At 39.9% G+C, this 17220-nt stretch overlaps 1 protein-coding gene across 5 annotated transcripts in view; it reads right to left on the bottom strand.

Moving 5' to 3' along the window:
• Window positions 1-4901: 4901 nt before the first annotated feature.
• il1rapl1b (interleukin 1 receptor accessory protein-like 1b) overlaps window positions 4902-17220 on the bottom strand; it is a 309636-nt gene continuing 297317 nt past the window's right edge. For 3 of the 5 annotated variants that reach the window (XM_058382346.1, XM_058382342.1, XM_058382343.1), the window contains 3 exons: window positions 13947-14117; window positions 9300-9344; window positions 4902-8409 (listed from right to left, as the gene is read on the bottom strand). In XM_058382346.1, the coding sequence (XP_058238329.1) occupies window positions 7682-8409; window positions 9300-9344; window positions 13947-14117 (944 nt within the window). In that variant the 3' untranslated portion in view covers window positions 4902-7681. The remainder of the gene's footprint in view (window positions 8410-9299; window positions 9345-13946; window positions 14118-17220) is intronic. The other 2 variants (XM_058382344.1, XM_058382345.1) reach the window with 1 other exon arrangement.

Below are 17220 nucleotides of genomic sequence, written 5' to 3'. Positions count from 1 at the left end.
TGCAGAACAATAGCTAGCTTTGGATCACGGATTAGGGTACTGGTTCTTACACTGGTCCTTACTCTGTGCTATTTGCTGTCATCTTAAGTAAAAGTGTTTTTAATATTATTTTATTGTATATTTAGGGAATCCCAAATAAGCTACTGAAGAAAATAAAGCTTTCCTTGTTTCTCTCTTTCTCTCTATAAAGACCCAGAACGTCTACATGAATTAAAAGCCACTGTGGCTCATGGATGTCAAATGATACATCATTCTAATACTTTTGCCCCTTTATGGCCCTTAAAGCTCAGCCCACGCTGACCAGCCCAGCTTAGCTCACACCACACAAACACTCAGACCAATAATTCTCCACAACACAATCAGGAGATTGATGTCCATCCAGACAGCGAGTGCTGCGAGATTTGCGTCGGTGCTTTAAGAGGAGAAACTACTGCTTCTATCTACTGCATCCCTTACAGGCCCCATGGGCCGCATCCAGAGAACACATAAAATACATCTTCCTGTCTGCGCTCTGAGGAGCTCTGAGGTGGTTTTGGTTTCCCAGCAGCCTCTGGAGAACCACTTAGGGCTTTGTTTCAAGACACTTTACAACATGACCATGCTGAAGGTCACTTAAGACCATGACCAATAGCAGCATTAAGTCTTTAACAACTGATTTAAGATCTGATAAACATTCAGGCTTCACTGTGGAGGAAAAAGAAATGTTGAGATTCTGAAATAAAAAAAAATAAAAATAACATTTTAACACAACAACGTGGCAAGAGAAGCATGAGAATTCGGAGGGAAGATGGTGAGAGGAATCCTGTCAGGTAACACAGCAGATGTTTCCTCCACACAGCTAGAGTGCCAACAGATGGCACTGTTCCACAGAGAGAAAAAAAAAAAAAACTCTTCCTTAAAGCACGACTCCTCTGATGTCTTATGCATGATGCTTTTGCTTAGATGTATTTGATAATTGATGTATGCTTGTTTCAGGCAGTGGATAATTTATTCCCCGTTAGATAATGCTCCAGCATTTTGCTCATAAACCTGTTACATCAGGACGGCATGTGGGTTAATTAGGCTTTCCACTGCTTTACTTTACTGTAACCTGACCATCTTTACAATCAGACTTCACAGAGAGGTAATGAGACCTGTTACATGTTAGAATAGTCTCCACACACACACACACACACACACTAATACAGATCTACATACCACAATGTAACTTTACCTCAGTAGCCAAATGAAAATGAGGAAAAGTAACTGTATTGTTCTTTCTCGAAAGCATATGTGGTGTATAAACACACACACACACACACACACACACACACACACACACACTAAGATCTGCAGACCACTGTGTAACTTTACCGCAATATAACTAAAAGGAACTGAAGAAGAAATAACTGCATTGTTCTTTCTAGAAAACACACACACACACACACTCTAATAGAAATACAGACTACATTGTAAACTTTACCTTAGTAACTAAAAGGAAATGAAGTAAAATAATTGTATTGTTCTTTCTAGAAAGCATATGTATGTACACACACACACACACACACACACAAGAATAAGTACACACATACTCTCTACATCTCTAGTTTAGGATAAAGGTTGGAGTTCATTAAGAGGATGCAGTTAAAACACACACACACACACATTAATATACATATATTACAGAGCAGTATAAACTTTACCTCAATAACTAAAGGGAAATGAATAACTGTACCATTCTTTATAGAAAGCATGGGTAGTGTACACACACACACACACACACACACACACACACACACACACACGCACACATACTTACACACACTGCCTTCTGAGGAGCGGTGCTTAATGTGATGAAGTTGTTGGCACTTCTGCTGGCTGTCTGGAGGCTGGCTTCACCGTGTGCCTCTTTAATGAAGCGAGTGGTATTTTAGCTGGAGAGGCGAGGCTGACTTCTCACAGCCAGATGGCGTTTGCTTTATGCTAAATGAAAACATCTGGTGTGTTAGAGTTTTTTTTTTTTTTTTACCCTAACCAGTTTTTTCTATTTTTCCAGGAGATGCCTGAGCTGCGTGTATAACCAGTCAGCTGAGTGCAGTGTGTGTGTGTGTGTTTTAACTGCATCCTCTTAATAAACTTCAACCTTTATCCTCAACTAGAGCTAGAGAAAGTCTGTGTGTGTGTGTGTGTGTGTGTGTGTAGCAGTACACAGCCATCATGCGGTCTTCTTGCACATGACAATAAACATGAACCTAATGTGAGTACAGTATGTTGAATATGAGACTGGAGTCAATAAATAAACTAACATTGTTTTTTTCTTTCCATCGAATTCATTTTGCCTTCCGACCCGATCAGAGCAGCCGGTTTGGTGGGAAGTGATTTACAGTGCATCAGGTGACCACAGCTGTCACCACTGACCGCAGAATGTGACAAAAAGGACATCCTGTAAATATAAAGTGTCACATATTTCACGTCCAATAAAAATCCTTAATTGGGAAAAGATGGGTAAAGGGAGACCTGAGGAGGACAGGAATTCACTGAAGAACACTTATCTGCAGTGTATACTCACTCCCATGTGCCTCGTTGAGTGTGTGTGTGAGTGTGTGTGTGTGTGTGTGTGTTGGGTATAGGATTCAGTGGCTGAAGAAGAAGAAGCAGATCAGAATGAAAAGTCCTATCGATTGCAGAACCCGATTTTACAGCAGAGCTGAGTTATTGGCTCTGATGAGAGAAAGAGCTAGAGAGAGAGGAGTAAGAGGGAGGGATAGAGTAAAAGAGTGAGAGAGTATGTGAGAGAGATGGAGAGAGAGATACAGAGTGAGAGTGAGAGAGAGAGAGAGAGAGTGTCAGTGTTGCCTGTCCAGCACCTAAACTACTGAGTGCAGCCTAATTTGTCTCACTCGGCTGGGGCATTAACCGAGCCACACACGGCTGGGGCATTAACCGAGCCACACATGGCTGGGGCATTAACCGAGCCACACACAGCTGGGGCATTAATCGAGCCACACTCTGCTGGGGCATTAACCGAGCCACACACGGCTGGGGCATTAACCGAGCCACACTCTGCTGGGGCATTAACCGAGCCACACACGGCTGGGGCATTAACCGAGCCACACTCTGCTGGGGCATTAACCGAGACGCACTCGGCTGGGGCATAAACCGAGCCGTACTCGGCTGGGGCGTAAACCGAGCTGTACTCGCCTGGGGCGTTAACAGAGCCACACTTGGCTGGGGCATTAACAGAGGCGCACTTGGCTGGGGCATTTACAGAGCCGCACTCGGCTTTACACTCTCCAGCCATTGACTGGCTCTGGCCTCTAAACACAATTATCATAATTAGTCCTGAAATGAACACTTGCCCCTCGGTCAGAACTGGACCAAGCTGACCTGATAAAGCAGAGATCTGTGTGTGCTGTATCCCTGTGTGTGTATCTGTGTGTCTGTATGCTGCATCCTTGTGTGTGTGTGTGTGTGTGTGTGTGCACTCAATCCACTGTGCAATGTGTGCATGTGTGTAAGAGAGTCTGTGTGCACTTGGTCCAGTGTGTTTATGTTTGTGAATGTATGAGTGTGTGTGTGTGTTTGTGTAGTGTGTAAGAGAGTCTGTGTGCACTCAATTCATTCCTTGTGTGTATGCAATAGATCCATTGTGTGTGTGTGTGTGTGTGTGTGTGTGCATTCACCTTTCTTTATTTAACAATAGCATTTTCTATTCTTTTGTGTTCTTGTGCTATTCTCTGCTCCTCCTGCAGCACCACAGATTTTCAGAGGGTTTCTTCCCAAATCATTCCAGAAAAGACGAGCATCTCATCAGGACCGAGTGCAGTGTAGTTCTCATGGTAACAGGCCAATAGCTGCAGTGTAGGATAACAGTCAACATACCTTCCTTCCTTTTTTCTCTCTGCAGAAACTAGAATGCTGTGTGTATGTGTGTGTGTGTGTGTGTGTGTGTATGTGTGTGTGTGCCTTTCCTTCTGTCGATTTTACACACTGCTGCTAGATGGAACAGATTTTCCGAAACCGTTTCACACAAATTGAGGCAAAAACTCAACACATCCGTTCGCATTTGCAGCCGAAAAAAACCCTGAGCTGATCATTTATCAATTTTTCAACTAAATACTGATGCAAGTTGATCATTTTTGCAGAATTAACATACCAGGAGAGCTCATAAAAAAAAAAAAAAAATAAAATAAATAAATAAATAAATAAAAATAAATAAATAAATAAATAAATAAATAAATAAATAAATAAATAAATAATAATAATAAGAATTTTCTTTTTAACATTGCAGGTGCTGAATAAAAAAAAGAACAAAAAATTAAATCTCCAGTGTCTTTCGGGTCTTGCAGAGTTATGAGTATGTCAGAAATAAATCTGTGCTTTAAATGTCTTAATCTAATAATCACTTTAATTCCAAATAATCAGGAAATTCCTCAATATACCTCTGACTTGGACAGTTGGTGTGACTTTATCAGATTTATCAGAGCAGGACCTCCAGCATATAACACCCACAAGAAACACATGGTAATAGTGAAGTGTTTAATAGAGTCATTCAAAAAAAAAAAAAAAGAAAGAAAAAAGAAAGAAAAATGAAAGAAAATTCAGAAGTTTATTTGATGAGCAGTAAATTGAGACAACCCTGTTTCCTCTCCGTTCTCTCGTTCTCTACTTGACATCATTTTTGCATATCGTTTGTTCTAGTCAGCATTTTTTTTAGCACAACTGTGTGAGGAACAAATACTGCATGATGACCAGAGATGAAATGATGTGATTCTCCGTCGTAACCTGGGAATGATCACGTCTGTTTAAAAAAAATAAATAAATACATATTTAAAAAAAAAATATATATATATATATATATATATATATATATATATATATATATATATATATATATATATATATATATCAATCACTTTTTCTGGAATTCCGCTGCGCTGCACATGCTGACAGAAACGCTGAACAGGTTTTCACACCGGCGGTTTAGTCTGAAACAAAATGTGAAAAATTGGTAATGTGGAAGCTGTTACATGGACCAGGAAGTGCACCATGGTACCGACCCCGAGACTTCCTGTAGGAGGTGGTGTGAGTTCCGTCGCACTGGAACGGTGCCGAGATTCCTGTGAACGTGAATGCAGCTAGAACTCGGGTCTGCACTCGTTCAGGAAGTAAAAACCTGCACGTGTGTTTTAATGACATCATGACACGTGTAACATGAGTGATAAGGAGAATCAGAGAAGAGAAGAGAAGAGAAGAGGAGAAGAGAAGAGAAGAGAAGAGAAGAGAAGAGAAGAGAAGAGAAGAGAAGAGAAGAGAAGAGAAGAGAAGAGAAGAGAAGAGAAGAGAAGAGAAGAGAAGAGAAGAGAATTGATGAGATGCCTCATTGTGCATAATAGCAGCAAATAAAATCTATACTCTGAGTTGACATGGTTGTGTTTTTGAAGGGTTTGTTATGAAGGAGGATGAAGAATTAAGGCTGCTCTGGGCAGCAGAACATCACACTCAGATTCAGACTGCAGTGTGAAAACCCCCGGTCCTGACACCGAGCTCAAGCGCGACTGACTCCCTGTGCTACAGAGTTTAGTTTGGCTGCTGCTTTAAAGTCCAGCTGTGCATTTCATCTGTAAATGACACTGGATGTGGAAGTGAACAGCTGGATCTCTGATCAACCCTAAGGCTTGGTGCACCTCGAAAACGTGTGAAGCCGAGGATTTACTGTAACGAAGAAACTCTGAGGTGAAAATGAACCGAGCGAGATGGAGGAATGAAGGAGGGAATGAGTTATTTTAGTCCAAATTTCTGGAACTACACAAAACCTGGAAGATGCTTTCTGTCACAATTTTTGAGTATATAGTGTAGAGTTACAGAAGGGAAAAAATAATGGATTTCTAATCACACTCTCTGGTGAGGATGAGGATGAGGTTCCCTTTCGAGCCTCTCAAGGTTTCATCATCACATCATCTCAAGGAGTTTCTCCTCATCACTGTCGCCTCTGACTTACTCATTTAAGATACATTGAAGATGTCTAATTTTATATCCTGAATGTTTCTAGTTCTGTAAAGCTGCTTTGCGACTTATTAAAAGTGCTATACAAAAAAATCAAATAAAAAGTAAAGGTTTAGTTTTGGAATAAATCTTGAAATGGACATCGATTGGAAGTAAACATTCGAGTTGCTCCTGAGAGAATCCACACCTTCAACGTTTCTTACCTCAGAGCTCAGGACCTGCTTCAGCTTCTGCTCCAATACTGAAAAGATGAGGCACAAAGAGGAAGTGATGTCATGACAGGAAGTGAAAGCTCCAGGACAAACCAGGTAGAGTAGGAAATGAGTGTGCAGGGAGGAGGCACTGAAACGGCGATTAAAAGGAAAAGAAGTTTGATGATGATGATGATGATGATGATGATAATGGGAAATATTCTGTAAATATATAATTATAGATATTTTTTTATTTTAAACTGAATACATATCTAGTTGCTATGACACTCAAAATTGACACTGTCGCCGTGTGGGAATTAAAAAAAAAAATTAAAATACAAATCGAATCTTTTCTTCACCTCTTTCCCCTTCACCCGTCCCTGATTTAAGACAAAAAAAAATAAAAAATACGTTCACTGTTTTTTTTTTTGTTCAAGTTAAAGGTAGGTCTTTATGCAAACAAATCACTCCACACTTCTGATTAGTTGAATGAAATGTGACTATGTCTTTCCAAGCAAATTCTTTTTTTTGTTATAAAAATATACTTCTTTCTTTTAAAATAATATACAGATTTTTTTAAATGGTGAATGTTTTTTTTACTATCAAGCTAAACAGCAAAGCTGTTGGTTTTTCCTTTTGATAGAAAGTATTAATAATTCATGAGAGAGAGAGAGCGAGGGAGAGAGAGAGAGAGAGAGAGAGAGAGAGAACAGAGACACTAGATCGTCATGTTGAGGCATTTTTGCTTCCTCTCTCGTGTCTTCTGCTTGGTCGTTTGTTCAGGAAGAAAATTAGCTCCCAGGCTTCTGCACTTTTTGCATAATTCGAGTTTTGTTCATGAGTCTCTAAAAAAACGGAGATACCCAACTGTTCAACCATCAACCGAAAAAAACAAAACAAACAAACAAATAAAAAACAACAGAACAAACCATGTTGTCTCAAACGTCACAACTCACAAATCCCAAAACACACACACACACATATAAAATAATAATAAAAAAAATTTAAAGGATATTCTTCCAAACTGCAGAAAAAATGCAAAAAAAATGATACCTTACAGATCTCTAGTCAAGAAAAAATATATAATAAAAATAAGATACAAAACATTTGGATGATAAAAAGAAACTGAAATGTAGTAAAAAAAAAAAAAACCTGAAGGAACTGAAAGAAATACCAATGCTACAAAGAAATCTGAAATATATGTACAAGACCCTGTATTCCTTAAGAGTGTGTGTGTGTGTGTGTGTGTGTGTGTGTGTGGGTCGGTCTGAAACGCAGCAGCTTTCTCTGTTTTTATCGACCTCACACCTTATCACCTCGGCCAGTGTTCTCACTCCTCATTTTGTTCCTGCGTGTGAAAGTGAGTTCAGCAGCAGCAACAGCAGTCGATACGATCCGTTTTTCTTTTTTTTTCTTATCGCTTACGTTACTAGGAAAGGTGTCAACAAACAAGGATTTAAAGACTAAAAAAAAAAAAACGGTCCGTTTTCCGTCGCGGCTCGACGTCACCAGATGACGCTGGAGATGCTGGTCTCACGCGGTAGCAGCGGCAGCATAGCGTTGTTAGCGTGCTGCTCCTCCAGCTGCTGCTGCTGCTGCTCGGTGCGCTGTGCTTTGCCCTGTGTGCGCTGTCCGTTCAGCAGAGTCATGGGGATGTTGCAGTAGGTATGGTGAGTGCCCAGCGTGGGCAGCGGTGGCACGTCATACCCGTAGCTGCGGTAGTAGTGTTTCTGTCCGAGTGGCGCGTGGCAGCTGCTGTTACGGAAGGTAGAGCGCAGCTCGGGTCGCGCGGTGGCCACGGCCGTAGAGGCAGCCGCCGCCATCGAGAGAGCCGAAACGCTCTGCAGCTCGCCGGCATCCAGCGCCTGCTCATGCGAGAGCTCGTGTGAAAGCTCGTGCGAGAGTGCGCGCTCACGCCGCTTAAATGGCATCTCGTAGCGCAGCCGCTTCCAGAACTTGCTCTCAAGCTTGCTGCCCTCTGGCCCGGGCCAGCGAATTACGGTCAGCAGCTTGATGGTGTGCTTGAGTGCCTCCACTTCCTGGTAGTTGATGGTGTCGCGCAGCTCGGCACATTCAATCAGGATCACCTTGATCTCGCCGCTGGCCAGCATGCTACGCAGACGTGTCTCCAGCTCGAAGATGCTCCAACCGCGACGCACCACGTAGCTCGGGGTCATCACGATTATCAGACGTCTGCTCTGATCCACACAGCGCGCTACGTCTTCAATGTAGGCTGAGAGAGAGAGAGAGAGAGAGACAGAAGAGAGAGACAGATGGACATGAGAAAGAAATAAGTATCTAATACATCTAATACAAGTTAAACAGACAGCAATAATCATTTAAAAAGCTTTTACAATCTATAATCAGAGTTTAATAAATAACTTAAAATGTGAGACACTGAAGTTACACAGAACAAGACAAACACAAACAGAATGGAGACACGACACAAACCAGAAGCACAGGCATTCTCTAAGAGCCGTTTTTCAACACTCTGCTATTCCTACACTGATTTAATAGCTTAGCTCATCTCGAGAACTCGATTGCGGTTTAATCAGAAACAACAAGAACGCTCTTAAATGAAAAAAGTCAAATCTGTACGCCGCTCTCGAGTTTGAAATGACTAACAAAACAAAGACGCTTAACCGCCTCTGTGGGCTGAGCTGCAGGAAGAGTGTGTGGGTTTATGTGGGATTTAGTCATCACCAGTTTAAAGACACGAGAAGATCAAAATGTTTATATGATAAAAAAAAATGGACAGTTTTAACTTATGACTGTCTAGCTGTCTAGCCGTCTGTCTCTCTCTACAACTCTTTTTCTGTCCGTCTCTGTTTCTCTGTATGAACTCCCCCACACTGTGCGCGTACATCCTCAGCGTCTGGGCCTCGTCTGATAGCAGGTTTACTAAAAGTGAGCTGACATTACAGAAGTAAGCCCCTGAGAAGCGTCTGAGCGTCTCGTATCAGATTTATCGCCTCGGCCCTTGAGCTAGCGCTGCGCCAGACCTTGGTCCCTCGATTTAGACTAAACGCTGAGCCATCCATCCATCCATGTCCAAAAAATAAATAAATAAGGATAAATAAATGTGCAGACTACAACTGCTGACAGAAGTGGTGAAAGCTGTACCTCTAAGGAGCCTTGTGTCATCCTGGAAATGATCATTGGTGAAACCTAAACATAAATAATTTCAAGATTCAAAGTGTGATCAAAAGACTCAGGAAGCAGCAACTTATCACAGCAACAGAGCAGGGACGTCCACAAGAAAACAAGAAAAGGAACTAGCAGCAGCTGTTTTCTTTCGGCCCTGATGATTTGCTTTTGTTAAAATAAAAAATAAAATAATAATAAAAAAACAACCCAGTCTTTCCCAGTTTAATATGGGACTCTGCACTGCAGGGCTAACAAAGTCTGTAGCAGTTTTTTTTGTGCTTGTTGGAGGAAAAGTTTACACGATTAAGCCAGCTCAATAGACACAGAGAGAGATGAAGACAGACATGAGACTAAAAATATTTTCACTGGTAGAGTATGCCCGAGTGGAACCTCGGCATATGAATGCCCTTCCTTACGAATTTTTGCCTTAAGTGGCATGACTTCCTGTGAGGATCCTTGACATGAAATGCTTGGCTTGGGGCAGTTCTTTGTAAGCATCTTCATATTGGTAACATTGGTAATATTTCTGGGTGTCTGGAATGGATTATCTGCATTTGCATTATTTCTTATGAGAAGATTAGTTTCACAATGCAAATTTTTCGTCTTCAGAACAAATGAATTCATTTGCCAAGGTTCCAGTGTATTAAATGGTAGGATTTCGTATCTAAATGATGCTAAATGCTACTCCAGTGTTCTATAAAATACATTGAATTTACATGAAAGAGTACTGTAGATCAATTCCACATAATCAAACTGATTAAAACTTAAAACACAATTACACAATGTATAAAACTAAACTGAATTGAACCACATCCTCTTAAGTTCTCACTGTAACTGGATTACCTTATTTCTAAAATCTGACTGACAGGATTTTAATTTCTTTATAGAACCTTATATAATAATCAGCCACAAAAAAAAGCAGAATATAAAAATAAATAAATAAATAATAAAAGCATTTTGAAGGCATCTTTACAGAGGGTGCCAATAATTTAGCTGCTGATTGTTCGAGCATGCTTGCGCCTCATTCTGGCTTCAGAGTTTTTACCCCAGTAAAGTATAAGATTATAGTAATGTGTAGTCTATAGTATTTATTTCTATAGTACACAGTAGTGCGATCTATTGACTCAATAACAAAGGAAATGAACGCAGATGTTCACAATCATCATACTATTCTACTATATATCTCTATCTATCTATCTATCTATCTATCTATCTATCTATCTATCTATCTATCTATCTATCTATCTATCTATCTATCTATCTATCTATCTATATACACTGCTCAAAAAAAATTAAAGGCTTTGAAAACACATCAGATCTCAATGGGAAAAATATCAGGTTGGATATCTATACTGATATGGATTGTGTTAGAAATGAAAGGATGCCACATTGATGGAAATGAAAATTATCAACCTACAGAGGGCTGAATTCAAAGACCCCAGAAATCAATGTGAAAAAATGATGCAGCAGGCTAGTCCATTTTGCTAAAATTTCATTGCAGCAACTCAAAAAGGTACTCAATAGTGTGTATGGCACCCACATGCTTGTATGCATGCCTAACAACATCAGGGCATGCTCCTAATGAGATGACAGATGGTGTCCTGGTGTATTTCCTTTCAGATCTGGACCAGGGCATCACCGAGTTGTCTGAGGTGCAACCTGGCGGCATTGGATGGACTGAAACATAATGTCCCAGAGGTGTTTTATTGGATTTAGGTCAGGCTAGCATGGGGGCCATTCAATGGTATCAATTTCTTCATCCTCCAGGAACTGCCTGCATACTCTCGCCACATGAGGCTGGGCATTGTCGTGCACCAGGAGGAACCCAGGCCCCACTGCACCAGCGTAGGGTCTGACAATAGGTCCAAGGATTTCATCCCAATACCTAATGGCAGTCAGGATGCCATTGTCTAGCCTGCAGAGGTCTGTGCATCCCTCTATGGATATGCCACTGAACCACCACCAAACTGGTCATGCTGAATGATGTTACAGGCAGCATAACATTCTCCATGGTTTCTCCAGACCCTTTCATGTCTGTCACATGTGCTCAGGGTGAACCTGCTCTTGAGACTGTGCTGGGAGACACAGCAAACCTTCTGGCAATGGCACATATTGATGTACCATCCTGGAGAAGTTGGACTGCCTGTGCAACCTCTGTAGGGTCCAGGTGTCGCCTCATGCTACCAGCAGTGACACTGACCCTAGCCAAATGTAAAACTAGTAAAAAACAGTCAGAAAAGATAGGGAAAAAATTGGGAAAAAATGTGGCCTCCACCTGTAAATCCATTCCTGTTTTGGGGGTCATCTTATTGTTACACTAAATCAGCTGAAACTGATTAACAACCCCCTCTGCTACAGTATTTAACTGACCAGATCAATATCCCAGGAGTTTAATTAACTTGATGCTATAGTCTCATTAAAAAATGTTCCTTCAATTTTTTTGAGCAGTTGTATTATACATATATATATATTCCTTTGCTTAGACAGGAAATTTTATTTTTCCTTTTATTGCAACTATTTTTATTTTATTTTTAAATAAAAAATTTTATTCTATTTTTATGAAAAGTATGACATGTCTGTTGTATACTGGCATTCAAGACTGAAATAAAATAGATCATATTTGGAATATGATGATGATGAATCTGAAGCAGTGATCCTGTGGCTTAAAAACTTATTAATTAATTTATTAATTAAAAAAAAAAAGTATAATTTGGTGTGGATCCTGGTGTCAGATTGAGCTTTCTTAACCCTGTGTGTTCATCCCACATTAAAAGCCAACAGTCCCACCAGAGGTCAAATACACACACACACGCACACACACACACACAGACGCACACGTGCACACACACGGTAACAGTGAAAAGTTGAAAAAAAAAACAGCACAATATGAAAACATCACAAAGTAACATGTATGTCAAATGAAAACCTCCAGTACCTTCAGCAGGTACGCCATCTTTTTCACTGTCAATGTTTAGTTTTATGTATGTATTAGTTTTATTTCCAAAGCCAGACACCCTGACAGACACGGACATGGATGCGCAGAAGCATTTTAATGTTGTTTGCTGACTGGCAGTAATGAAAGCAGGTAATGCCATGGAAGAATGACAAAATTCTAATGAGGTCCTCTAGCAACGAGGTTCGCCAAGTGTTCGTTTATATAACACACTCGTGCGAGGATTTGAAATGAGGTTTGGGGACAAACGAACGACGTCAGTGTACGACTGCACAACACAATATACGTGAATCATGGAATAAAATGAATTGAAATGAGAGACGTTTGGGAGAGGACAAGAGACGAGCACATACGATACACATAATCAATCACGTGAAACATGCAATACACACAGTAGTGTACATACATATACACAAAACACACACATGTAGCAGTCTCGAAAAGATGCTGACTTTTATGTGGATAGATATGATATGAATTGTAATCCAGATTTAGTCTGTCTGTGGGAATGTGTGTTCATTCAACTTTAGAGCATTAATGAGAGCATTGATGAGATCAGACACTGAGGTTGTGATGAGGAGGACTGGGGTTTAAGTTCATCTCAGAGGTGTTTCATAGGGTTGAGTCCAGGTCAGGGCTCAGTGCAGGATGCTTGAGTCTTCTAGTCCAACTTTGAAGCAGCGTGTTTTCATGATGGAGCTCTGTGCTTTGAGTTCCAGTGAAGGGAAATGATAAAGCTACAGCACACAAGACAATCTATAAACTGTGTAGCTGTCTGGCTGGTGGAAGAAACATGTGTCTGTGATGGTCTGGGTGCACATATGTTTGCACCATATAATATCTTTCAACCTCATTTTAGAGTCTGATTAGTGAAAGTTTTAAAGCGTCATTCTAATTCCGATGAAGGGCTCTCTCTACGTTTCTAACTGAATCTACCGCAGCCTCCGTTTCATTGCCTGGGGTAAAAGTCACTCAGAGCTTTAAAAGATGAGCCTCAATGTCATTTCTATTCTGCTGTTCACGATGGCATCAGTACAGAGCAGCTACGTGCTCTTCTCTGTTTTGATGATGATGATGACGATGATGCAACAGCGAAGAGGCATGATGGACTTTTTGGACAGTCGTTAAGCACAGAATCTGATTGAACCTTAATAAAAACTACATTTTCTTAAAGATGTCGATAGCTGTGTCCCTGTGTCTAGTGTATGAGAGTTAGAGGGGTCTACAGTCTCAAATAGAACATTCATATATTTAACTAAACTGAATTGTTAGCAGAATAGAGTGAATTCTTAAAATGGTGAAAAATAAGTCATGCAATTTTAAAGACATTTGATTTTTTGTCCACCGTAGACTTGTCCGCCATCTTACTGCCCTGCCCCTCTTTCGCTATGTGAGCAAAGCTGCGAGTGCTGAATGTTGAGTGCATGAAGTAATGTGAACAACATTCCACACTTGGTTGAGTAAGTGTGCTTGAAGTGTACTTGTTGGATAAAATAGTACACAAGTATGCAACCTTATGTATTTATATTGGTCAATTTTTCCAAACTCAAAGGTTTTTTGTAACGTTTTCCAGCATTTTCATACACTAGACTGCTGTACACACAGACACACACACATACACACACTGAGGAATACACACAGAACAGCGTGCTTTGTCCAGCTGAACTTACTTCCAGTAGGAATCAAATCCCTGTCTGGGATGAAGAGTTTATACCCATAATGTTTCTCCAGAATATCTGGAAGAATCTCCAGGGCAAAGCGTTCCTCCTCTCGGGTCTCCTGGCTCCACTGTTCTGGCTCCACTTTAGTGTAGGACAAATATGCATCATAGTCCTTGTTCTCTGAAAAATATTCAACACCAACAACATGGTTTTAATGAGCGCATATCTACATCAGATATGTAGTGTGTGGCTCATTTTCTCGAAAAAAGGAAACACATTATGCTAAATCACTTCTCGAGTTCGGATATTATAAAAGAAAGAAATCATTTCAGAAATGCAGGATTATATAAGTTACAGAAATAGCCTGTCTGTTAGATTTGTGGCTAAATTGTATGCAGGACCTTAAAAGCACTGAGAAATAGCAAAGTAATCAAAGAGGTTTGGGGAGAACACTTTTTTTTTTGAGGATTAGCAAGTCGTATTAGATTTTCACAGCTCAGGGCATCTCCACTGGGCTGATTTACCACAACAAAGTAATCAACGAATCTGTGAGTGAGCAGCTCTCGGTCACAAAAGGAGGCTAATGCTCATCGAGCAAGAACAGCGTGGGCCATCGATCTCGGACCTTTTCCAAATGACCGTCCATTTACTGCCAAGGCTACCTGTGGATATGTGTGGTTTGTGAGCTAACTCATGGTGGCAAGGCTGTTTGAATGGCCTCGTCTAAAATTAGCCCCCAGTGGACGCGTGATGGGGGTTTATCGACTTTGACACACTGAAGCAGGATGGAACATGCTGAATATGTCTCGCAAAAAAAAAATATATATATATATATATATAAATAAGTAAAAAGCGGAAAAGCTGCTTTTCTCCTCCTCCTCCTCCTCCTCTTAGACCTTTTTATTTAGTCATGAATGAACAGGAGCTCATGGAGAGAATAAAGCCCCGCATAATTAGCTATTTTTTTTTTTACGTCTACGACTCTTGCTGTAATCACTAATGAACTGTGGCTTCTGGTTTGTAAAGCTTTGGCTGGAGATCTCGCTCTCATACCGTTATTATTATTTAATGCGTTTGGAAAAAAAAACAAACAAAACAGGAAAACACATACCTAATCCCAACTAGTAAAAAAACCCAGCAGTTATTGACCAGAGTATTGTTTTAGAGCCAGACTGAAAATCCAGTCTAATCTAATTGTAATGCCAATTAGGAAAATGCCAGGCCGTCATTAATGAGGTTCAGTGCTGTCTTTATCCTCATCTAAAAAGTTCCCACAAGAGAAACCTGAAAGGCCTCAGAGGCTTGAGGAAAAGGATAGAAGACTTCTGAGAAAAAGAAAAAAATTACACGTCAGTAATTGAACTTCATTTTATTTAATAGAGTTATTGGGCATGGTGTGTTTAATCTCTGAAAGTAATTTAGTAAGTCTCTTTCCATTAATAAATTGTGGCCAGGATTTTTTTCGGCTTCTGTTTAATCTCTTGGTAGATACAGCGAAATTGGCTAACCTATTAGTTAGGACACCTACCTAATTAAGAGGTAAAAATCAATCATGTTTTGATTTCCCCTGCTTGCGTTTGATTTCCAGGCTGAACTGCACCATCGGATGCCCAAGAATTGTTTTATACAGTCAGACATTTAACATACAGCCAGATGCCATGAACATGCCGAGTCATTGCGTATGGCTGTATGCTGAAAATTGACAATTAGCTCACCATGCTACATTGTGTTCCTTAAAAATATAAAGTGAAATCTATTCAACTGCTACAATGCCTTATTCAATACAGACATATTTGCAACAACATCAGTCAATAGAGAGCTGCAGAGATGAAGTGGTTTGTGGGCCTGCCTGGAAGTAGCACCTGGTTTCCTCAACAAAAACAAACATTAGGATTTTTCTATCATCTTTTGTATTACTGCACTAAAATAAAATAAAATAAAATAAAATAAAATAAAATAAAATAAAATAAAATAAAATAAAATCTGTGAACAACAACAGTCTATTTCTATCTATCTATCTATCTATCTATCTATCTATCTATCTATCTATCTATCTATCTATCTATCTATCTATCTAAAAAAAAGTTTGTGAGAGAGTGTGTATAAACACCTCAACGCTGTAGTGGATGAGTTCTTCTGTTCAACATGATGACGTTTAATGTCAACCTCTTTAGATCTATTTAGCTTCTTGTTAGCAACCATCTTTTACAAAACACGAAAAAGCTTACAAAAATCACGAGCAGGGTATTACTGATATATTTTATGTCATAGAATAAAACTTTGTGGTGTACAATCTACATACATAATTTCAGATATTTTACTGAAAAAAAAATCCTCTTGGCTTTTGTGACGATGCAAAAACGCAAACTCATTTCCAGGTTTTAGGATTCATTCCTTCAGTGCTCATACAGTAGCCTTTATCCATCTGTGATACTGTTTGTACATTCCTAAAACCTTTCGACTTTTTCTTCATGGTTTGTTTCATGTCACATGTTTAAGTGGCGTGATTGAACAGTTTAAATGGGCTTTCTTGCTGACTTGGTGATGTTTTTAGTCCCCCGGCCGATCCTAATGGGCCTTAATTTCCTAATGGTCATGCTGAATTGTTCTTGCAAATGGCCATTTTTAGCACAGCTGTACAAAATATTCTTAGCAGAAAAAACATAAATTACAATGTCATTTGTTTAGTGGTGAAGGGAAATAAATAAGACTGGATCATGGCCTCCTATTTCACCCAAACATGCACAATTAGATTGGTCAGGGGGAAAAAAAATATTGAAAAAAAAAACAAAGCACTGATGTTAACTCAATAATTGTGAGAGCTTAGAGATGTGATGATTTGATGTGATAAACTCAGGCGTTGTTCTGATCGCACACCAGATAAGGGTTTCTCTTTACATTTCACTTAGACTCCCTTTTAATTAATGTTGGAACTGTAAAAGTCCAAGGTCCAGCTCTCACACTTCAATGCCATCTGTCTCTCCCACCTACACTCCAGCAATTCACTGAATTTCAACTTGTTAAACTCCCAGCTTATTGAATAAGGAAGAACACTCCAGGGATTTTAACAGGGTTGAACTCATTTGTCAAAAGCTCTTGCACTGTTCAATGCAAGTTACTTACACGTATGACTACATGGTGCAAAATCTCTTACCACCTTTACACCTACTCATTCATGCAATTATCTAATCATCCAATCGAATAGCAGCAGTGCAGTGCAGAAATTCCTGCAGATCCACATATCAACCGTCGGAATGAAGAAAAATATCTCTAGTGATTTCAA

This window comes from Hemibagrus wyckioides, linkage group LG27 (genome assembly GCF_019097595.1).
Source record: "Hemibagrus wyckioides isolate EC202008001 linkage group LG27, SWU_Hwy_1.0, whole genome shotgun sequence".
Lineage (NCBI taxonomy): Eukaryota > Metazoa > Chordata > Actinopteri > Siluriformes > Bagridae > Hemibagrus > Hemibagrus wyckioides.
The sequence above is the reverse complement of the archived record's forward strand: the minus strand, read 5'-3'. Positions and strand labels throughout refer to the sequence as shown.